The following is a 25,140-nucleotide window of genomic DNA, read 5'->3' as shown; positions in this document are numbered from 1 at the left end:
CTTCAAGGCTCTTGTCTCCTTTGCAAAACTTCTTAAACCACCACTGCACTGTATGTTTGTTAGCAGTTCCTGGGCCAAATGCATTGTTGATATTGCACATTGTCTCCACTGCTTTACGACCTATTTTGAACTCAAATAAGAAAAATCGCTCAAATTTGCTTTTTGTCTAACATAATTTCCATAGTCTTAAGTAAATATAAACAGCAAGTAATAAGTCAGTAGCAAAACAAAAAACAAAAAACCAAAACACACACACACACACACAAAAGCGAGAAAAGCACATTAAAATGATGTATAACATAACCACATTTCTTTAAGAATATATTCCAGTAAATGGCAAATTTCAACAATGCAAAAACTGCAATTCCTTTTGCACCAACCTAATAGTTTAACTACAGTAAGGCAAGAGGCAATAATACAAAGTACACATAATTTACTCAGTAAGTCTACCTTAAATGTAAACAGTTCCATATGAAAATACTGAAATTAAGTTACACCACTGTCTAGATTTCAGCTGAATGCTCACATTAAATTTCAAATGTTTAGTTGAACTCTGTGCAGCAAAACAGTTGCCACTGCTAAAAGTCTTAAATAGGCTTCTAAAGTACAGTTTAAAATCCTCAAGAAAAAAACAGATTTATTTAAGTAAATTGATGTTTCTTGAGGTTCAGTTACCTGCAATTCTGGCATTGAGTAATTTCTGAGCAATTCTTTGTTCAGGCAGCAGCTGATAGTCCTAGGACAATTTCACTGATCTAAGACACCTTTGTATCTCTGTAACCACATTAGTGTTCCAAGGGCTGTATTGATTTATAGCAGGATAGTTACTGCAGTTCAAGCTTCAAAGACAAGTTCATATGCTTTTTATTAAATGTCAAAGCTCCTAAGATATACTATTCTATTGAATTAAATAAATCAGAAAACATTAAAAACATTATTTCCAGAGTTCCATTTTTTAGAATAAAATGCACTGAACTGTGTCTAGGTTTCTTTCACAGCTATGCAAATGACTTCCTGTAAGAGTTTCAGCAACCAACTTCTTCACCATTTTCCCTCTTATTTCCAGTTTGCCTTGATTAAACTGTACACATGCTGTGGAAGTAGAAATAGAAAAAGAGAGGAAAAAAAAAAGCATCCTTCTTCCTTAGCTGGTAACTATATGCTATATGTACAGCATTAGAAAAAGCACAATAAGCTAATATAAACTCCTAGAATAGAGAGTCTTGCAAACAGCTGAGATATGCAACACAGCGAATTGGTTTAGCATATTAATTCTGAAACTCAGATGGTCACCGATGCATTTTACAATTAATCACCTTCCAGAACATCACAAACTTAAATATTTATCTACTTTCAGGAGCCTATGATAGGTAAAGATGTTACACTGGGAAACTGAAGAACTTATTTCTCACAAGTCAAAAAACATTTGATGGTGAAACAGGAAAGGGAAAATCGGGAAAGGGGAGGTACAACAGGCAAACTACTTTTGAAGTAACAATTTCTGTGAAATGCCCGATTACAACATGTAGTTGCTCTTTGGACAGTCATTAATACTGTATCCTGACAGCATTAACAAACCTTACCCAAATCAGGCATACATAGATGACAGGATTAGTCAAACCTACCAAAGCACATGATGCAGAACTCACGTTGGCTGGAAGTGACAGAAATCAAATCTGTCAATATTAAACCCTTCCACATTAACATGAATAATGCTTGTCCTTAGGGCCTTTAGTAATACATGACAAATGGAAGCAAGATAAATTTCTGCACCTCAACTGCACCCAAATCCTTTAACAAATTCCAAAGTATACTAGGCTACCTATAAAACCTAAAAAGACCAAGACATGTAAATAAATAAAATACACTTTGTCTCTTATACTGAATTAATTTCCTTCTATTTATAAGTATCCTGTTCTTCATAATTAGTTTTTAAAAAAAATAATAAAAATAAGACAGCAGTCACAATGAGCTCAATATTAAGGGAAGCTGTATACTTCAAGAACACAGCCAGAAGGTGTAGAACAGCAAACCACCAAGTTTCACATCATTTGCTGCCACTCCCACACACAATATGGATGTCACAGGACTTCTAACTATCCTATGAATGCTTTACAGCCTGATTTCCATCAATTGAAACCACACTTGTAAGTTAAACTGTAAAGTCACTTGCACAGAGATCATTTTACTCCCACGGGGAAGCAGAAAGTAGTTTCCAGAATTACTAATAGTTCTAGAACAAACAAAACCATACATAAAAAATTAACACACAACTAGATCTTCCAGCATGCTCTCCTAGGTAGGGGGTAGAGAGGGGAAGTATCCTCAGACCTACAGTGCTATTTCTACACTGAAACAGCTGCATCTTAGTTAACATACATAAGCCGATGTAGCATGAAAAAAAAGCTTTCCATAACACAATAAGCAATCTAAAAAAAACTTTTGTTGTCAAGTAAATAAAAGGCAGGCAGAGACTGAAGAACACTGATAGTTTAGGTCAAGGTGATATCAGAATATTTTTTCTCTATTATAATCAACACTGGAAGAATCCTGCTCTTATCAAACACAGTCAACACTCTCAAGGGCAGAGACCCTGCAGAGGGATCTGGACAAATTGAAGAACTGGGCAACCACCAACTGTATGAAGTTCAACAAGGGCAAGTGCCAGATTTCGCACCTGGGACATGGCAACCCCAGCTGTACAGACAGACTGGGGGACGAGATGCTGGAAAGCAGCTCTGCAGAGAGGGACCTGGGGGTTCTGGTCAATGTCAAGTTGAGCACGAGCCAACAGTGTGCCTTGACAGCCAAGAGGGCCAACCTTGTCCTGGGGTGCAGCAAGTACAGTATTGCCAGCCACTTGAAGGAGATGATTGTCCCACTCTACTCTGCACTGGTGCAGCCTCACCTGGAGCACTGTTTGCAGTTCTGGGTGCCACAGTATAAAAAAGATATTAAGCTACTGGAGAGTGTCCAGAAGAGGGCTATGAAATTGGTGAAGGGTTTGGAGAAGAAGCCACATGAGGAGCAGCTTAAATCACTTGGTTTGTTCAGCCTGGAGCAGACTAAGAGGAGACCTCATCACGGTTACAGCTTCCTCACAAGGGGAGGAGTAAGGGTAAGCACCAAATTCTTCTTTTTAGTGACCAATGACAGAACCTGAGGGAATAGCAGGAAGATATGCCAGGGGAGGGTCAGGTTGGACATTAGGAAAAGGTTCTTCACCCAGAGGGTGCTGGAGCACTAGAACAGGCTCCCCAGGGAGGTGTCACAGCCCCAAGCCTGACAGTGTTCAAGAAGAGACTGAACAACACCCTCAGACACATGGTGTGAACTGTGAGAGTTGTCATATGCAGGGACAGGAGTTGGACTATATGATCCTTATGGGTCCCTTCCAACTCAGGACATTCTATGATTCTATGAACTAGTATGAGCCCTCTCCTTTTCGTTCTTCGTAACTTTTTATTATCTTAGGTCAAAAAGGTTGAAAGAAAACAGAGCATACAAATAAGACTTTTGCTTTTATTCAAAAGGTGTTTTTTGGGGGATTTTTTGGGTGTGTTTTTGCTTTGTTGGGGGGGGGGGGGGGCAGGGGGGGTTGGTTTTCAGGTGGCTTTTTCTTTTTTTTTTTTTTTTTTTGTTTCAGGAAAGCATTAAAAATTTTAACCATTTTCCCCAAGGCTGGAATTTCTGAACCTATTACAAACACAGCATAAAGCCTACATGCAAGTTTTTTTAGTTCTAACTGCAGTTCACTTCATTAGGCGTAGAAGATACTATCTCATTTTTCCTACATGGATCAAAGCATGCCTCAACAAAACTAAAAGTATTCTTCCTTCAATTGGGAAGTCCAGGCATTGATGGCCAGCATCTTAAATTGAAGCTCTCCCTCCAACTACACACAAGAGAAAGTTGCACGAGGGCATGCACACACACCCCATTCCACGAAGTCTGGAGCTTTCAATAGGGCAGTTGATGGCTCTTCAGTACCTTTTGTGCTCTATCTGCACCTTGGTCCTAGTGCAAGACAGTCACAACCCACCAGGCAAAGTGATTCCTCACATTCATCTCCCCCTGGCTAAGGGAGCAGGAGGGCAGACCCTCAGTCAATAGACAGGGTCATCAGCTAAGGAGGTGCTCAGGTCCAGAGAAGCTGAGAAGCTTCTGGACCATGCTCATAATGACCACAGCTCAGATTCATTCCATATATTTTCACAGAATCACAGAATGGTTGGGGTTGGAAGGGACTTATGGAGATCATCTAGACCAACCCACCTGCCAAAGCAGGTTCACCTAGAGCAGATCACACAGGAGTTTGTCCAGGTGAGTTCTGAATGTCTCCAGAGAAGGAGACTCCACAACCTCTCTGGGCAGCCTGCTCCAGTGCTTTGTCACCCTCAAAGTAAAGAAGTTTCTCCTCATATTCAGATGGAACCTCCTATACTTCTGTCTGTGCCCGTTGCCCTTCATCCTATCATTGGACACCACTGAAAAGAGTCTGGTCCCGTCCTCTTGACACCCACCCTTGAGATATTTATAAGCATTGATAAGATCCCCTCTTAGCCTACTCTTCTCCAGGCTGAACAGACCCAGCTCTCTCAGTCTTTCCTCATAAGATGCTCCAGACCCCTCATCATCTTCACAGCCCTCTGCTGGACTCTCTCCAGTAATTCCTTGTCTTCTTTAAACTGGGGAGCCCAGAACTGGATGCAGTACTCCAGACGTGGCCTCAACAGGGCAGAGTAGAGGGGAAAGATAACCTCCCTTGACCTGCTGGCAACACTTTTCCTAATGCACCACAGGATTCCATTTGCCTTCTTGGCCACAAGGGCACATTGCTGGCTCATGATCAACCTGTTGTCCACCAGAAATTCCAGGTACTTCTCTGCAGTGCTGCTTTTCAGCAGGTCCACCCCTAACCTGTACTGGTGCCTGGGGTTATTCCTACCCAGAGGCAGGACCCTACACTTGCCCTTATTGAATTCCATCAGGTTCTTCTCTGCCCAGTCCTCCAGCCTGTCCAGGTCTCGCTGAATGGCAGCACAGCCTTCTGGTGTGTCAACCCTTGCTCCCTGTTTTGCATCATCAGCAAACTTGCTGAGGGTGCACTCAGTCTCTTCATCCAGGTCGTTGATGATCAGGGTGAACATGACTTGACCTAGTACTGACCCTTGAGGAACCCCACTAACTACAGGCCTCCAACCAGACTCTGCACCATTGATCCCAACCCTCTGAGCTCTGCCATCCAGCCAGTTCTCAATGCCTCTCACTGTGCATTCATCCAGCTCACACTTCTTGAGCTTATCTATGAGGATGTTATGAGAGACAGTGTCAAAAGCCTTGCTGAAGTCAAGGTAGACAACGTCCACCGCTCTCCCCTTGCCTACCCATCTAGTCATACCATCTTAGAAGGCTATCAGGTTGGTCAAACATGATTTCCCTTTGGTGAACCCATGCTGACTACTCCTGATAACCTTCTTTTACTCCACATGCTTGGAGATGCCATCCAGAACGAGCTGTTGCATCATCTTTCCAGGGATGGAGGTGAGGCTGACTGGCCTGTAGTTTCCTGAGTCATCCCTTTTGAAGACTGGAGTGATGTTTGCTTTCCTCCAGTTCTCAGGCACCTCTCCTGTTCTCCAAGACCTTTCAAAGATGGAGAGTGGCTTTGCAATAACATCTGCCAATTCTCTCGGCACTCATGGGTGCATCCCATCGTGGCCCATGGATTTGTAGATGTCCAGTTTGTGCAGACAATCTCTAACCTGATCCTCCTCAACCAAGGGAAAGTCTTCCTTTCTCCAGAATTTCTCTTCTGTCTCTAGGGTCTGGGATTCCTGAAGGCCAGTCTTAGCAGCAAAGACAGAAGTAAAGGTGGCATTCAGTAACTCTGCCTTGTCTGTATCCTCTGTCACCAGGGCACCCTCCTCATTCGGCTGCAGACCTACATTTTCTCTAACCTTCCTTTTGCTGCTGATATACTTGAAGAAGCCTTTCTTGTTGCCTTTGACATCCCTGGCCAGATTTGCTTTAACAAAGTTAAGAATAAAAATCTCTAAGAATTTAAGTTCCTTTCCTATCCCCTGCCCCTTTCAAGCCAGCTAGTCACAGATATAAGTCTTGATCCATGCTTCTAAAATAGGTAATTCCGAGCTATATATGGTCTTGTACAGCTTTTAGCACACATTGCTACTGCCTCTGCTAACCCCAGGAACTGCAGTACCCTGAACTCATTAATGCTTCTTGCTACTGAAAAAATGTAAATCCATCCCATCTTAAAAATAAGGACAATATCAAAAACTGCACTTTCTTGGATGTTCCCCAAGAAAAACCTGCATCATAAAGGAACAAACAAAATTTATTCCAAGACACTGTCTCATAAGACAGAAGCCAAGATGCCCTTGACCTAGTTAAATAGGAACAAAGAGACCATAATTTGGTTTCCAAGAACCTTTATTTCAAGAGCCCTGTTTAAAAAAGACATTTCCATGTAGAGACTGTCCTGATCTAACATTTATAGTATACTCATGGCAAGTGCTGTATTTATAAACAAAATGACTACTCAGAGAATTACCATGTGCAAAGACACAAGGGTTAGAATCAATTGCTACAACTCAGATTCTTTTACTCTACTGAAATTTGAAAACACATTTTCTGAACAACTCATCTGCATATTAGCATCATAATCCCCTTTGGCCAAGGCCTTCAGGAGACCAAGCACAATGCTATCAAGATATTCAGATCGCCTCATAAAATTTATACTGAATATGATGTAAATGGTTACCCTAACCAGACTATAATAACATTATCAATTTTACCTGAAACATATTCTCATCTCTGTTACCGCTTTGCTTAGATGAAGCTGCACCTTTTGAACTTTCACCAGTCTTTTGTTTCTTTACAGGCTTTTCTGGAGCTGCTTGCTTTTTCCGCTTTGCCTTAGAGCAAGAATAAAAAAAGAAATGCATGAATTACAAGTTACAAAACGTTTACGTTAGAGGTCACAAACTACTACTATGCGATACACATTATCACCTTCCTTCTGTAAAGGCAGGAATCCAATACCGTACATTTAGACTGGAATTAAAAATATATATATATATATATATATCTTCAAATAAGCTTATTTCTGTTCCTAGCAAAGTTTACCATAATACATTGTCTTTAAAAATAACCTAATTAGATCAAAATACATTTCAAAAAGACTACTCTTTTTGCACAGTAATATTGTCGGTTCAGTAGTTTTAATTAAAATTTTAAGTCTGATGGAAGTTTCACCTTCCTTTCCACTGAGTGCAATGAAAAATGCAGGACAGCTAACAACTCTTCTAAAAAAGAAAAAAAATTAGATGAGAGAATGAAGGATCTGGAAATCAAATCCAACAGAGGAGGTTTTTGGGGTTTTTTGTTTGTTTTGGTGTTTAGTCTCACCCATTAGAACCATATTGTAGATAACCTCTTTTTTTAAATATAAACAATTCCAACAAATAAGGGAGGCTGCCATGGGGAGGGGGGGAGGAAGAGGGTGTCTTTTCAGGAATACATTTCCCTAATAACAAGATTAAATAAATTAAAATTAAAAAAAAAAAAAAATCAACTGACTATTTTCTCTTATATAAAGATTTGACAAAAACACCTAATTTGTTAAGTGAAACCAAGTCACATTTGAACCAATTCAGTAAAGTAAATCAAGTCTCTTCACATACTGCACTCAGAAACCTGTTATCTACATTACCACCTACCATTTCTTAAAAAAATAAATTCACTACTGTTTTCAGTTTGTTCATAATGAATAGTACATTTATACAAAATTATAAATTAAATAAATATTAAAAATTAGAACACTAGTTTTACACATTTAACACAGTTAACATTAAAATTATAAATTCAAAGACATTCAGGTTGGTTCAGCTTTTAAGTGAGAAACTAGCAGATGGTATTACAGTAAATATAAGTATCTGAAACAGAGAAAAAGAACAGGTGAACAATATAAGCAAGAGGCACATGGATGACAGGGCAATAGGAGGTTTTTGTTTTGGACTTGCAAGTAATCCAGATACCAAAATGAAGGGGGGCTGGGGGGAGAGTCCTTAAAATTAGTCCAAATTCCTGCCAGCATGGGCAGCTTATAAAGAAGCCTTCTATCACTTGCCACAAAGAAGCAAAGAATTCCAGGAAGCTCGTGGCTAGATATATCATACAGAAAATCCTGAAGAAAGCAAAATGCAACTTAAGAAAAAGGTTTACTGCAAAGCAAAAAGCATCCACCCAAATCCTAATCTTGGGTTGTTTTGTTGCTTCGGGGTGGGGTGGGGGGGGAAATGTCTGATAAATCATATGAAATGAAAATGTTCACCTCATTCCTTAACCCCAGCGTGAAATATAAGAGTTAATAGAGTAGTTATAAACTGCATATAATGTTCACCTTTTTGTCAACTTCACTATCTGAATCACTGGCAGATGAGCTTGAAGACACAAGTTCCTTTGATTTAGGCATTCTAGGAAGAGAAATATAACATAAGAACACTACACAATGGATATGTCCCATTATGGCTAGAAATACATCTTCAAACCTGTTTGTAAAGTCTTATTCAAAATGCTGCCTTTCCATATAAGCTTTATTTCATGTTGTAGATGTGATCTCAAACACCCTTCCCTCTTATATCCCTTCCCCTTTTTGTTGGAACTGCCTTAAATGTGTTTTAGATTCTGAACTGTTTACAAAGGGACAATTTTTCACCAGTTTCACGTACCCCTGGGTATGGCAGAAACCATAATGTAAAAAATACAGTACAATACTGTCCTCCAGTTGAATTCTCAATATTATATTAGTAAATATAAAAGATTAAGGCTCCAGCATTATCTATATTCATACATAGGCATTTCACCTAGTTGAATTTGCAAGCAACAGCTGCATAATTGTCATATATGTAGCTAAAGTTCCCATCAATAATACAGAAGTCTGAAAAAGCATCTCACAGTGAACTATAGTATTGCAATTAATATTTCCACCACAGCTTTACCACATCAGTCACTAGTCTATTTATTTACCATGCAAGTAGATATTCAACTTTCCTTGAATGCATGCTGCCAGGTGTGCTTCCACATCTTTAGTATGCAAACATGTGGTTAGATATAGCAACTGTACATCTTGCCTGCTACTAGAAACTCTTTGTAAGAAATAAATAGCTTATTTCTGCTTTCAGAATAAAAATAAGCACCACAGGGAGAAAGTATAAAATAAACTACAGCTAGTAAAGGCTAATAAAAGATTAAAGAAGCATACTGCAGGAAAGAAAAAATAATTTTTAAAATTGCAAAGGAAAAAACGGAGTCTGAATAATGCTAATGGATCAATGTGGTTCTAAAGCAGGGCAAATTCTGTCGTAATTGTTTGGAGCACAAAGACAGAAGCTGTAGTACTGAAAATGAAACAGGGTCTGGAAAGCACACAAGCCACACTGCAAGATGGAGGCAGAGGAGAGCTGGAACAGGCCAATGCAAAAATAAACACAGCAATGACATGAAATCGGGAAGCCAAACAGGAAAAGTCTGATATACGGGCACGTAGGCACCAGCAGAGAATAACCCCAGAGCCCGCATCAGAATGAGGGAATAACAATATGGAGGAAGGTGGGGACGGACACCAGGAAAAAAAAAAAAATAGGGGGTGGTGGGTGCTCCTCAGGAGAAGATGGCAAGCAAAGTATAAGGAGATACTGAAACATCGGGGAGAGCGAGGGCGGAACGAGACTGGCCAAGCGAGGACAAGGGAAAGGAAAATGAGAAAGACAAGCGAGTACGAGCTAGAAACGCCAGGTAGGCGGATCCCAGCCGCCATTTTCTTCCCCTCTTCCTCTTTTCTACGGCTCGTGTTGCCCCCCCAGGGAAAGTAACAAGAACCCGATAGGGGGATGCGGGCAAGGACGCCCAGGTTCTCCTGAAGCAGAACAGCAACAAGAAGGGTGCAGGTCACTAACGACGAAGAGAAAAGGCAACACACACACAAAAGGTTGGGGGTCGTCAGCGAGCAGGGTTAGATCCCGGCGTGCAGAGAACAGAGCTTGGCGGTTCCATTTTCTCCCTCGCTCAAATCCTTTCCCCCCCCCGTGGCAGTGGCTCTTCCTCCCACTCCAGGCCCCTTTCACAGCGGAGCGTTCCTCCCGCAGGGCACAGCGGGCACTCGAGGAAAAGGGAAAGCCTCAACACACGGTTAGCCAGCGCGCCTCTCCTGCTCCAGGCTGGGAGGTGCCGAGCCCTAGAGAACTAGGAAGTGAATGGAGACGATGAGGAAAATTACAGCGACCCCCACAGGACACAAGGGGAAACCCGAATACTCACATCCTCCCCTGCACGCGGCTCCTTTACACTACGAGAGGAAACAGAAGTGACGCATCGCAGAATCCGCGCCCTTGCCCGGCAACACGTGGGAGGGGGCGGGGGAGATGTTTAAAGAGGACGCGTCCTTTTTTTACTCATTCCTACCTCCTCAGTCCTGGCTGGGGTGCCAGAAAAAAAAAAAAAAAAAAGGGGGGGGGGCTAGTCTCCACATCACGCCAATCGAGGCAATCGAGGAAAGGTTGTCAGCAACACCTGGAACGGTCCATTCCACTTTTCTTCCAGGAGTTGACCTGAAAAAGCTTTAACATAAACCCAATGTCCTGTCTTAAAAGAGTGAATTGGTTGGTGTAACCCTCTGGCTCTAGTTTCAAGCACTTGCTTGGCTATTTTATTTAACTGTCTACTTAAAGCTATCATGTACTGACATAAATATGTTTCTCCTAGTTGATTTAAATCTTCTCCCTGGTATTTAGCATAATAGGGCCTACCATAAAGAATTTCAAAAGAACTTAAATTTTCCTTGGCCCAAGGTTTGACTCTAATTCTGAGTAATGCTAAACGTAATGCCTGATTCCACTTCAAATTTGTTTCTTGACAGATTTTACTTAATTGCTGTTTAATCATATGATTCATTTTCTCTACCTGCCCACTTGCTTGAGGCCAGTAGGGAATATGCAATTGACGATCAATCCCTAATGCTTTACTGACTTGCTGCACTACTTGTGCAACAAAATGTGGCCCTCTATCCGAGGACATCACAGCAGGCACCCCGAATGGATGGATGATGGCAGAGCGGTGGATGTGGTCTACCTTGACTTCAGTAAAGCCTTTGACACAGTCTCCCACAGCATCCTCACAGCTAAGTTGAGGAGGTGTGGTCTAGACAATAGACTAGTGAGGTGGGTTGCAAACTGGCTTAAGGAGAGAAGCCAGAGAGTGGTAGTCAATGGTGCGGAGTCTAGTTGGAGGCCAGTATCTAGTGGAGTGCCTCAGGGGTCAGTGCTGGGGCCAATATTATTCAATATATTCATTAACGATTTAGACGAGGGAATTGAGTGTACTATCAGCAAGTTTGCTGATGACACTAAGCTGGGAGGAGTGGCTGACACACCAGAAGGCTGTGCTGCCATCCAGCGGGACCTGGACAGGCTGGAGAGTTGGGCGGGGAATAACCTGATGAAATTTAACAAGGGCAAGTGTAGAGTCCTGCATCTGGGCAGGAACAACCCCAGGTTCCAGTATAGGTTGGGAAATTACATATTAGAGAGCAGTGTAGGGGAAAGGGACCTGGGGGTCCTGGTGGACAACAGGATGACCATGAGCCAGCACTGTGCCCTTGTGGCCAGGAAGGCCAATGGCATCCTGGGGTGTATTAGAAGGGGGGTGGCTAGTAGATCGAGAGAGGTCCTCCTTCCCCTCTACTCCGCCCTGGTGAGACCACATCTGGAATATTGTGTCCAGTTCTGGGCCCCTCAGTTCAAGAAGGACAGGGAACTGCTGGAGAGGGTCCAGCGTAGGGCAACCAAGATGATTAAGGGAGTGGAGCACCTCCCTTATGAAGAAAGGCTGAGGGAGCTGGGGCTCTTTAGTTTGGAGAAGAGGAGACTAAGGGGGGACCTCATTAATGTTTATAAATATACAAAGGGTGAGTGCCATGAGGATGGAGCCAGGCTCTTCTCGGTGGCCAACAATGATAGGACAAGGGGTAATGGGATCAAGCTGGAACACAAGAGGTTCCGCTTAAATTTGAGAAAAAACTTCTTCTCAGTGAGGGTGACAGAGCACTGGAACAGGCTGCCCAGGGAGGTTGTGGAGTCTCCTTCTCTGGAGACATTCAAAACCCGCCTGGACATGTTCCTGTGCGACCTCACCTAGGCGTTCCTGCTCCAGCAGGGGGATTGGACTAGATGATCTTTTGAGGTCCCTTCCAATCCCAAACATACTGTGATACTGTGATACTGTGAATCAGGGTATGATTTTGTTACAGTTGAATTGAATTTTGTGGGCTGTGTTTTGATTCTGTAGACCGTATCCAAGATTCTTAGCTTTGATACTGTATCCAGGTTCAGAATGTGCATTCAAGCATGATTTTATATAACCATACCCTATTCCTGAAATTGACATAGATTTATGACATATTCTTTAGAACAGGTAACTTAAAACATACCCTATTCTTAAGATTGATATAGATTTATGATATATTCTTTAAAACAGGTAACTTAGAAATAACTGATAAACATGCGAATGTTACTTAGCATTGCTTAGATAGATAATTTGTGTTAGAATAGGTGTGGAATATGCTAATGGTTGTCAAGAATTGTAATGCATATGTATGTGATCAAATTGTATAAATATGGTGTAGACTGAATCAGTGGCTGAAGCCAGCTTTGGGTGCGAACCCCTGGTTTCCCAGCGCTGAAATAAAGCACCGCATATAACTGCACCTGTGGTTATGTGTCTTGAATGCTAACATTTTTGGCGACCCAGATGGGACTTCGCGAGCATTGCTGAGGCGGATCGCGTCTTGATCCTGCTCCAGCTAGCACCGAGGTATTCTTGGGGAGCGCATCGGACGCGACCGACCCTCTGCTGCTCACGACGGACCTCTGACTGGTAAGAAGGTGCTTTATCTGGATTGTTGGGTACCCACTTGGTCTGGTTCTGGTCTGGTAGCCTGCTGGTCAGGCATCTGGTAGCCTGCCGGTCAGACGCGGCGAAAGCCACGCTCGGTTGGGCAGGGAGCTCCCGTGGTATTGCCTAGGCAGCCGTCCGTCAGACAGAGGGAAACCTCTGCAGGCTCGGCACCTGGTCTGGTTATTTGTGCCGCAGGCTCGGCACCTGGTCTGGTTATTTGTGCGCACCTGGTCTGGTTATTTGTGCTTCTCAGCACCTGGTCTGTAGTTCTGGTGATTTAATCTGTATTTACTGTTGAAACCGGTGATTTGATCCTGTTTACTGTTGTTCTAGTAAAGTTAATGTGTTATCTTTCTGTGTTAGTTATCTGTATCCTTCTCTGTTGATATGTCCAATTGTCCAATTCAAACGTATCGCCGTCAAATTGCTTTCTGAAACATTAGAAGAAGGCTAGGTTTGGACAGTTTATGCATAAAAGAAGTGTGATTGTGATCTGTTTGCATATTTGAACTCGGTATTCGGTTTGCATGTCTGAGCTCAGTATTTTAGTTTGTATGTTTGTATTTGGTACCAAAAGGATTTGTTTGGGGAAATAATTACAAAATAAGAACCGTTTCCGTTACTAAAGTGCCACCTTGCTCCCCCTTCAGATGCATCTGTACACATGAAAGTAAATTGAGTTAGCTGATTGCAGTTAGTGTTGTTTTGTGGATAGACTGATTTGGATTTGGATCTAAAATTAATGTCAGGGATTGATGTTTAGTATGCTGTTTATTGACATCTGTAAGAAGTTACAAAAGGGTAGGAGCTGAGGGATATAACTATTGTTCAGCTAATTGGAATTACATATAAAGTTTATAATCACAGGAATTAAATGAAGAGAGAAAAAGGGCAAAAGGAGCCCAAACCTGTGCCCGGCAGCTTCTCCTTGATAAGCTGCAGAGAGAAGGAAAAAAAAAAAAAAAAAAAGGGTGAAAAGCTGACTGTCTGCTAAAGCGGTGGGAAAGGGGGGGGGGGGGGAGCAGCGGCTGCTAAGGATTGAAGCTGCAGCTCCTCTCCTCCAAGCTCGCCGCCCGCGGGGGATCATCAAACGTAATAGCACCCCTGCGGTAGGCAGTAGGTGTTGGGGGGGGGAACCAGTCTATGTAAAAGTCCCGTTTTCGCCGGGGGATTTAGTGATCTGGAAGCAGTCGGCTGGTCCTTATCGGGAAAACCCAGATAAGGTTGCAAAAGTGATTAAGATGATAATTAAGACGCAGAATCCTGATTGGGATGATTTACAAGTCATTTTAGATACATTAATGGACTCTACAGAAAAATATGTGGTTATACAGGTTGCGAGGGATAAGGTGAGAGAAGATATTCGGAATGGGAAAGTAGAGGCTAACGTTGACAAGAACTTTCCAAAAGAAGATCCCCGATAATACCGGAGATACAGACAATACAGGAGGCGGGTTAAGCCGTCTCCGGAGGTATCAGGATTGGTTATTGATTAGCGTTTAAACTGCTATGCCGAAGCAAATGAATTGGTCAAAATTGTATGATGTGATGCAGGAAAACAATGAGTCTCCCTCGGCCTTTTTAGAAAAATTAAAAGAAGCTGCCAAAACCGGGATGTAAAATTTTTAGTAGACACAGGGGCTATTTATAGTCTCTACTGAATTCCTTACAGGGGGCGGTAGGTCACCGAGCTACAACAATTGTTGGTGCCACGGGGAAGGAGGAAGTACGGCCATTCCTGCAACCTTTGGATTTGTGTTTTGGAGAAAAGGAGCTAACCCACGAGTTCTTATATGTTCCAGATTGTCCAGTTTCTCTTTTAGGACGAGATTTGCTGACCAAATTAGATGCCACAATGACATTTGAGGATGGAAATTTGGTAATGAAAGTTCCGGAGTCAAAGGTAGGACAAATTTTACTATTAAAGGAAAATCCAATTGTGAAAATACCACAGGCAATAGAAGATGCAGTGATTCCCACGGTATGGGAAACTGACATACCTGGGAAGTCAAAGGCAGCTAAACCTGTGAAAGTAGCGCTGAAGGAAGGTGCTGAACCAGTACGATTAAGACACTACCCATTGAAATTGGAAGCCAGATTAGGAATAGTATCTTTAATTGAGAAATTTTTGAAATATGGAATTCTAGAAGAATGTGAATCAGAATACAATACTCCAATTTTTCCAGTAAAGAAACCTGATGGTAGCTATCGACTAGTCCAAGACTTATGAGCAATAAACCAGATCACTAAGGACATACATCCAGTAGTTGCAAATCCGTATACCTTGTTAACATCTGTGAAAGAGAAATATAAATGGTTTACAGTACTTGATTTAAAAGATGCCTTCTTCTGCATACCCCTTGACCAGGAAAGCAAAAGCTATTCGCTTTCGAATGGGAGAATCCACACAACAGGAGAAAGGCCCAATTAACCTGGACACGCCTTCCACAAAGATTTAAGAATAGTCCAACTATCTTCGGAAATCAACTAGCCAAAGAGCTTGAGGAATGGACTACAAGAGGCTATATCGGAATTCCTCGACAATGGTATTTGTTGCTGCAATATGTGGATGATATTCTGATTGCTGCTGAGACCCAAGAACTTTGCATTCAGGTAACAATTGAAATATTGAATCAATTAGGAATGAATGGATATAAAGTGTCAAAAATAAAGCTCAGATTGTATCCACAACTGTGATCTATCTAGGATGCGAGCTTTCTCAAGGACAGCGAAGACTGGGTATAAACCATGTACATGCTATCTGTGCGATCTCAGAACCGTGTAACTTACATGAATTAAGATCTTTTCTAGGAATGGCAGGATGGTGCAGGCTCTGGATCATGGACTATGGACTTATTGCCAAACCTTTATACGAGGCACAGAAGAATAAGACCTTGGTGTGGGAAAGACCACAACAAGAAGCTTTTCAAAAATTGAAACAGGCCTTAATGCAAGCGCCTGCTTTGGGCCTACCTGATCTGAGTAAAGACTTTCAGTTGTTTGTACATGAATGACAGAGACTTGCTCTAGGGGTATTAACCCAACGGCTGGGATCTTGGAAAAGGCCCGTCAGTTATTTCTCTAAACAACTTGACCCGGTAAGTGCTGGATGGCCGGCGTGCTTGCGGGCGGTGGCTGCTACCGTGACATTAATTCAGGAAGTCCGGAAACTGACTATGGGGAAAAGGATCGAAGTGTTTGTATCCCATATGGTGACTACTGTATTGGAACAAAAGGGGGGCCATTGGCTTTCCCCAAGTAGGATGATGAAATATCAGGCAATTTTAACAGAGCAGGATGATGTTATCCTAAAAACAACTAACCTAATGAATCCAGCTGTGTTTTTAAGCGCAGAGACTGAAGAAGAAAATCTGGAACATGATTGTGTGGAGGTCATTGAATATACCCACACAAGTCGACCTGACCTGAAAGATACCCCATTGGAGAAGACGGATTGGGAGCTTTTTACTGACGGCAGTAGTTTTGTGGAAAGCGGAGTGCGGTATGCAGGATACGCGATTACTACTGCCAAAACAGTAATTGAAGCTAAATCCCTACCACCAAACACATCAGCACAGAAAGCTGAGTTGATAGCCCTAACTAGGGCATTAGAGCTCAGTGAGGACAAAAGGGTCAATATTTGGACTGACTCAAAATATGCATTCGGGGTTGTTCATGTACATGGAGCTCTTTGGAAAGAGCGTGGACTACTCTCCTCCCAAGGAACAAACATCAAGTACCAAAAAGAAATATTGAACTTGATTAATGCCATTCAAAAGCCATCACTGGTTGCCATCATGCACTGTAAAGCTCATCAGAGTGGGACATCAACAATTATTGAAGGAAACCGACTTGCTGATCAAACAGCCCGATCAGTGGCACGACGAGTCTGGATGATGGTGGGTCTTGTCTCCCAAAAGGTAAGAGCAATTGATTTATTACCTACACCTTCAGAAGCACCTGAATATTCTACAGAAGATGAGAAATTGGCAAGACTAGTAAAAGCCGTCAAGGATAATTCTGGATGGTATGTAACCACCAACGGACAAATTGTGGTCCCGATCACAATTATGAGAGGGATACTTCAGGCGGAGCACCGGAAGTGTCATTGGGGTGCAGAAGCATTGGTAACTTATCTAAGAAAACAAATTATCTCGGTCCAGATGTTAACAATGGCAAAATCTATCACAGCTAAGTGTGAAATTTGCTTGAGAAATAATCCTTTAGTTAAAAGAAAAGTAGATATGAATAATTAGGACAGGTGTACAACCAGGGGATTGTTGGCAAATAGATTATGTGGAACTCCCCAAAACTCGAGGATTTAGATATCTGCTAGTTGGGGTATGCACCTTTTCAGGATGGCCAGAAGCCTTCCCTTGTCGCACCAACCAGGCACAAGAAACTGTAAAATAGTTACTGAAGGAAATAATTCCTAGATTTGGAGTACCATTGGGAATATCATCTGATAGGGGACCGCATTTTGTTGCTCAAGTGGTAAAGGAAGTCAGTAGATGTTTGGGAATTAAATGGGAATTACATACCCCATGGAGACCCCAGTCTAGTGGCCAGGTGGAGAAAATGAATCAGACGTTAAAACGACAACTTAGCAAAATTTGCCAGGAAGCAAAAATTCAGTGGCCCCAGGCCTTACCAATAGCGTTATTGCGAATTAGGATTAAACCTAGGAGTGGAATGTCCGTAAGCCCATACGAAATTCTGTATGGCAAACCATACGAAGCACCTGATCCGAATCCAAGTGTACATGTAAAAGGTAATCAGGATGTGTACAATTATGTATTGTCTCTCGGCAGGACATTGAATCGACTCAGATCCGTATTAGTGTGGAATCGCCCGCTAGCACTTGAGAATCCGGTACATGATATAGAACCTGGAGACACGGTGTATATAAAGACTTGGAGAGAAGATCCTTTAAAAGAACATTGGGACGGACCTTATCAAGTACTTTTAACTAACATTGGGACGGACCTTATCAAGTACTTTTAACTACATTTACCGCAATCAAGGTTGCTGAAATAGACTCCTGGATACATTACACCCAAGTGAAGAAAGTCCCAAAACTGTGGCAATCACGATTAGTGGGTCCAACCACACTTAAAATCACAACGCAGGATGTCTAACTTTTGTTACCGTTTTGTTTTTGTAGTAGTTTATGTACCCAGACTGTATGCCACACTGATTTGCAAAGTCACTGGAGAACAATTATGTAAAACACGAAGGGTTATAGGAGATAGTGACGATACTCAAATGCCACAAGTAGTACAGAGTGTACAGAATCAGGCAGAGAATCTGATGATAGGACTAATTCGAGATTTTGCACAAACCCAAAATGTCAGTAGCATCACTGCTTGTCTTCCCATCCCGAAATCAGCCGAAGACCCAGTACAGTGGGGAATAATATCTACGACCTTACCAGAAGTAAATAAGACTGGTAAGATAGTGTGTGAGTCCCATACTAAAATAGAGCAAGTACCAATTGAACAACGGACAAAAGAGCTTGTTAAGAATGCCATGATAAAAAGAGGTGACTGCTTAAAGTTGCCAGGAGCAGAATTTGTAAAGATATGACGATTTCATAATATTGGGTATTGCACGTATGAAAAGTGGACCACCAAAACAGTATATGAAAAGGTTGAGCGAGCCTATTGGGAATGTAAAGATCAGGATAATCAGAACATAATTGAATCATGGGATAACATGTGGACGTTGAGTATAGTACAGCAATATCAATATAGCGAAGCATTTTATGGTGTATATGATGGACCAATGTAACAAGAGGAGTAACAGTACCGTGGTGGAATTGCTCTCAAGTAATGACCTGCCAGACAGATGTGAAAGAAATACCTCTGTCCATCATTAAAGTTGCAGTAATCGCAGGTTGCATTTGTCAGAAACAATTGGATCCAAAGGAAGCAATCAAAATAGGCATTGATGGAGATAAGATAGATTGTAGAGGAACTATAGGTAGTGTGGGACATTTGGTTTAGGCCTTAAGTGATGGAACCTGGACAACACATTTACCGATAGCAGGACCAGTAAGGGAGGTTACTTTGGGGTTACCAACCCTATGTCCCATTTGGAAAAGGTCACCCTTGAAGAATAGGCAAGAACTCCTACAAGTTAGGCACAAGCGAGAGATAGATGAAGATGATGTGTGGCACGAGCCATCGGGTAGTGTTAAATTCGGCTGGGCATTAGAATCTTTCTTTGCACCAATCGCAGCCTATAGAAACAGAGAAATGATTGACAGATTAATTGGACAGATGGATCGATTGGCAAGGGTAACCAAAAAGGGTTTTCGAGAATTCAATATACAATTGCAAGCTACGACCAAAATGACTTTGCAGAACAGAATGGCACTTGACATAATGTTGCTAAAAGAAAATGGGGTTTATGGATATTTAAAAGATAGGGTTGATCATTGCTGCATTCATATCCCAAACGTAACCTCTGAAGTGGAAAAAGATATTTCCCAATTAACCCAAACAGAAAAAGAACTGCAAGCGGAAAAACAAGATGTAGAGCAGAGCTGGGTTGGGGCCTTGCTAGGCAAATTGAACCTGAACCTGGGAGGATGGGTACATTAGTTATTGGAGAGTTTATTTTTGCTTGCCATTATAGTTGCTCTTTTCTTTTTGCTTTATGCTTGTATTAAGCATCAAATAAGTCAATCAAAGGCAAAGAATGACCGCATCTTTACTGTCCTTAGCAGATCCACTTTTGACAACCCTCCAGCTTATAAGGAAAATATAATGTAGTGAAAATGCATTGTCTAGGAATAGAAAAGCATTTTCAAAGGGGGGAAATGTTACAGTTGAATTGAATTTTGTGGGCTGTGTTTTGATTCTGTAGACCGTATCCAAGATTCTTAGCTTTGATACTGTATCCAGGTTCAGAATGTGCATTCAAGCATGATTTTATATAACCATACCCTATTCCTGAAATTGACATAGATTTATGACATATTCTTTAGAACAGGTAACTTAAAACATACCCTATTCTTAAGATTGATATAGATTTATGATATATTCTTTAAAACAGGTAACTTAGAAATAACTGATAAACATGCGAATGTTACTTAGCATTGCTTAGATAGATAATTTGTGTTAGAATAGGTGTGGAATATGCTAATGGTTGTCAAGAATTGTAATGCATATGTATGTGATCAAATTGTATAAATATGGTGTAGACTGAATCAGTGGCTGAAGCCAGCTTTGGGTGCGAACCCCTGGTTTCCCAGCGCTGAAATAAAGCACCGCATATAACTGCACCTGTGGTTATGTGTCTTGAATGCTAACAATTTCATTTAACAAGGCTTTAGTTACCGCTTTATTAGTTCAGCAGGGGAATGCTTCTGGCCAACCTGAGAAGGGATCTGTTAATAACAGCAAATACCAATACCCCACCTTTCTAGGGAGTTCAGAAAAATCTATTTGCCAGTGTTGTCCTGGCACATTTCCCTTCCCAATTGTTCCTATCTGTACCCTATTCACAGTATTTGGATTGTTTTTCAGACATATCTGACATTGCTGGGTCACCTGTTTCACAGTAGTATACAAATTTATTCCCAAAATTCTTTTAATCAAATTTTGGTAAAGAGCATCACCTCCCCAATGAGTTTTGTTGTGTTCTCCTAACACATTGCGAGGTACCACTATTCTCCCATCAGCAGTGACAGCCTGTTTGGACCCTGGTTCTAATTTGGCTTGTAAATCTTCTATTAATTTCTTATCCTCTTTGTTATAGTTTACTGATGTTGGTTCAAGGAGACAGCCATCTGGGGTCAGAGACATCACTTTTGTATCTGTCTCTGTCCTTTCGGCTGCTTGTTTTGCAGTAGCAGGAAAACACGAAGTTAATACCAGAAATTAAAAGTTCACTCTTTTAATTAGTTCTTGGAAATAGCCTGTTTCATGTTATTATCTTGCTAAACAAAAAGAAAAATAGAAAAATATGCAATTCTGGCTACATGCCTGGCCTTTGAAAAATAAAACTATGGTTGTTTACACTGAATCAAAGCCCGGTAAATCACATGTATGTAAATATAGTAATCACCAGCACTGTGCAAATTATCAAGCTTGTCAAGCCACATAATTGTGGAAGATGAACAGATGATCTTTTAATACTTAATGCTTAACTAAAAAACAAAACAAAACACCACTATTCCACACTATATAGCCACCACATATGGAATATTAATTTGTGAAAACATAGCTATTTTCTTCAAGACTTGTACTAACTTTTCATATTAAAATAGTAACAGCAGTTCAGGTCTTTGTAATCCCTATCCGCTTTGCTTTTTTATAGGTACACAAAGAATGCTAATATTTTAGGAGCATCACATTCAAATCAACAATTTTTAATGCATTTTTAATCAAGTCCTTCAGCCTTGAAAAAAAATCAAAATAATTAAAAGAGAATTTTCTGATAGATCTTAATGAGTTAATCTCTCCCACTGGCAGTGTTTCCTCCAAAGTAAGCACCAAGTTTATTTTTACAGCTGAATTATCAAATAACAGGTTAGTGGGGGAAGGGTTTGTTTACTAGGAGTGAGGATGTCATGTTATGTTTTTCTGTAATGATGAGTTTCTTTTAAGAATTATTCTCGTAGTTGAGTTTGAAAAGAAGAAAGAAGATACTAAGAAAAGATGTTGGCTTCAGAAACGTGGGGAAGAAGCCTTAATTTTCCAAGGCAAATTTCTTATGTTACCTTCTGAGTGAGTCATCTATCCACCCAAAGGTTATAGTTAACTTTCTGAGCTCTTAAATAGATTTTTGTAATGGGTTTGTTCCCTCATCAGACACTTTCCTTCTGTATCTGCCTTCTAGTTACATTAGTGTAGTGGCAGAGCCCCCCCCCGCCCCAGGGGGATGGGGTTGTCGCCAGCCTGGCTGAGAGGTGAAGCCAGAGACAAAAGAAACTAAAGGAGCACCATTAGAAGGTAACAATGAGTGAGCAATCGCCAGACACATGCGTGCAGAGCGCGTGGACAGTACATGCAGCCTATCACGTTATTGTATAGCATGAGTTACAACCAATCACATTGTTGTAAGGCGCGTGGACAGGGCAGCTTTGCTATAAAGCTAGCCCGGTCACATTGGTGTGTCAGGTTCCGTGTCTCGCATGGAAAAAGCAACATTTTGGTGACCCCGACGTGACGTGAAGACAAGAGGAAGAATGCCACCTGGTGGGCGACGCCAGCCCAGCGCTCAAAGAATAGCGGAAAGTAGGCCTACGGGGAAGCAGGTGGCATGGGAAACACGGCATCCGTGGAAGAAAAAATAATAATGAAAAGTATTCTGCAGCTGGCTGCACGAACAGGAAGGTATTTTGAAAAAGACGTGTTAAAGCGTCTGCTCCCTTTCGCCCAGCGGAAGGGGTGTGTCCATTCGACGGACAAATTTTTTTCTCCCAGTACATGGGAGGACATAGGGACCGAACTATGGGAAGCAGTCACAAGGGTGAGCCGCGAGGCTTGCGACCTCGCCGGACCCTGGCGGGAGGTCAGGCAGCTGATGCAGGAAGTCTCAGAGGAGCCGAAGTTGTGTGCCGTCCCCCCGGAGCCACCTGCCGCGAGCTGCCCCCCCTCTGAGAACTCTGAAAAATCAATACCGCTGGTATGTCCCGTATCAGATCTGGAGTTCTGGGGCAGAGAGCAAATTATACCCTCTGCACCCTTTGAGCTATCGCCTGCCTCCGACGACGAACAGCAGCAACCAGCAAGTTTCAACAAGCCAGGACAAGTTAATCCAGCTGATGTGCCGTTGCCAGAAGACCCGATGGAGCACCAGGATGGAGCACCGCAGAATTGCCCTGACTTCCAGGAGGAGAGCCACGTGCAGAGCCTGAAGGACTTACTGAGACGGCAGGAGAGCCAGATGCAAGAAGTTCTAAAAGCTATGAAATGACTAGATGGTGGTAACAGTAAAACCTCGCGGTTAATAGCATATAAAAAGGCATCAGATGCAATTAAGGACGGGCTGGAGGCAATTGGCAGGGAATGTGAGAAACGGGGAAAACAGGAAAGGGAGGGGGTGGAATTAGACCTCACACCTGAGGAGCTCCATATTAAAAGGGAGTGAATACAAAAATGGGCTAGACAATGTGTTGAAGATGGGATGTGGTCTGTAAGAGAAGCAGATTAATATTTGCAAGCGCGATATGGAAAAGGGCTGGAGACTGGGTTAGCAGATCGGTTTGCAAATATGTGTCGACTTACTGATCCACAGGGAAACACAAGGGAACTGTATAGCAGTGACAGTAATGATAATTTGGGTGCTGCCCCTGTGCATCAGGGTAGAGATATTCCTCGAGATCATTCTTATAATGCAGGGCAACGTTGGCAAGGGGTAATCAGAGATGCAACCATTGAAGGGAACATGTTACCTGGTAGTATTACAGCAATGCCAGTGCACATAGATAATAGAGGACAAAGGCAGTGGTCGCCCTTTGATTGGAAAACGGTTAAGCAATTGCAAAGTGCAGTTATGCAATATGGTATGGATAATAAGCACGTGATGCAGCTAATCAATTCATTTTTCAAGTGAGTACTAACTCCAACAGATATTAAGGCATTGATGGAGTTATTGCTTCCTCCAATAGGATATTTGCTGTTCTTGGACAAGTGGCAGGGGAAGGTGGAATTGGCAGTATTAGAAAATGTTCATTTACCAGCTGATGATCCATTGCGATTAGCCAGCATGTACCAATTACTGGGTCGTGGGCAATATGCGGATGGTGCCACTCAGGCAGCGCTTCATCCAAGGATTTTGCAGCAAACGCAAGGGCTTGCTCTGTCAGCAGTGAAAGAATTACCCAATATAGGTAACCCTGTGCCACCCTATTCTACAATAAAGCAGGATCCTGGGGAACCATATATGAAGTTTGTGGACCGTTTAAAAGAAGTTATAGACGCCTCTTCTAACCTGACTCCAGAGGCAAAAGCTGCTGTGGGGAAAGATTTAGCCATGATGAATGCAAACACCCAATGCCAACAGATATTAGCCGGTTTGGGAAAAACTGCTTCTCTGGCAGAGATGGTGGAAGCTTGTACACGGGTACCGATTATGCAACAGGCCGTAGAAAAGGCAAAAATACATGCTCAAGCCCACGCTGCGGCCTTGGCTGCAGCACTTAAGCCTGCAATGAAAGGCCGAAGCCCTTCTTCTTGTGGCCTAGCATGTTTTACTTGTGGACAGACAGGACATATTAAAAGAAACTGCCCTCAATATGCTTAGCAGCATTACAAAAATGGCATAACTGCCCAGTTAATCTGGTAGCAGATTCTCTTTATGTTGTGAGAGTTTTACGGAGAATACAGAGAGCTCTTTTGCAGTGCGTTTCCGATTCCTTGTTGTTTGAAGCATTGTTAGATCTGTGGAACGTGTTAGATTATAGGACAGCACCAATATTTATAATGCATGTAAAAAGCCATACCAACATACCAGGTAGTCTAGTTGAGGGAAACAGCATTATAGACAAACTTGTGGCAGTAACAGATATATCTCCTTTTGAACAAGCCAGACAAGCTCACGAATTCTTTCATCAATCCTCAGCATCACTCCAAAAACAGTTTGCACTTACCAAGGAACAAGCTTGAGCCATTATTGCAGCTTGTCCTGATTGTGCCCGCATAGTGCCTCTGCAACAAAAGGGAGTAAATCCTCGGGGCTTGCAGCCAGGTCAGTTATGGCAAACTGATATTACTGAATTTGCTCTGTTTGGCTGACAAAAGTACATTCATGTGTCCATAGATACCTGTTCAGGACTGCTGTGGGCTACAGCTTTGACCTCAGCAAATGCAAAAGCTGTAAAGCGTCATTTATTACAAGCTTTTGCTGTCATGGGTGTCCCTACACAAATCAAAACAGATAATGGTCCTGCATACCACTCTGACACACTTGCAACCTTCCTCATCCAGTGGAAGGTACAACACCTGTTCGGAGTCTCTTATAATTCTACTGGCCAAGCAATTACTGAGCGTGCACACCGCACATTGAAAAATCTTTTGTCTGTTTTGAAAAAACAAGGGTGTGAGTCCAGAAGAGGTATTGATGAAGGCATTGTATGTGCTGAACTGGCTTAATCCTAAAAGTGAGACTGAAACGGAACCTGTTGTTATGCACCATATCAAAAATGTCAAAGAT

The 25,140-nt window shown here is 42.1% G+C and overlaps 1 protein-coding gene across 7 annotated transcripts in view; it reads right to left on the bottom strand.

Moving 5' to 3' along the window:
- LOC135577141 (activated RNA polymerase II transcriptional coactivator p15-like) overlaps positions 1–25,140 on the bottom strand; it is a 35,381-nt gene that overhangs the window by 8,094 nt on the left and 2,147 nt on the right. The window contains exons 1-4 of one of the 7 annotated variants that reach the window (XM_065044913.1): positions 10,004–10,248; positions 9,052–9,108; positions 8,426–8,498; positions 6,819–6,938 (exon numbers count right to left, since the gene is read on the bottom strand). In XM_065044913.1, coding sequence (XP_064900985.1) covers positions 6,819–6,938; positions 8,426–8,497 — 192 coding nt within the window. In that variant the 5' untranslated portion in view covers position 8,498; positions 9,052–9,108; positions 10,004–10,248. Of the gene's footprint in view, positions 1–6,818; positions 6,939–8,425; positions 8,499–9,051; positions 9,273–10,003; positions 10,261–10,341; positions 10,445–25,140 lie in introns of those variants that run through there. The other 6 variants (XM_065044911.1, XM_065044917.1, XM_065044916.1 and 3 more) reach the window with 6 other exon arrangements.

Source organism: Columba livia, chromosome W (assembly GCF_036013475.1).
Source record: "Columba livia isolate bColLiv1 breed racing homer chromosome W, bColLiv1.pat.W.v2, whole genome shotgun sequence".
Classification (NCBI taxonomy): Eukaryota; Metazoa; Chordata; class Aves; order Columbiformes; family Columbidae; genus Columba; species Columba livia.
Note: the sequence above shows the minus strand (reverse complement) of the source record. Positions and strands in the feature narration are given on the sequence as shown.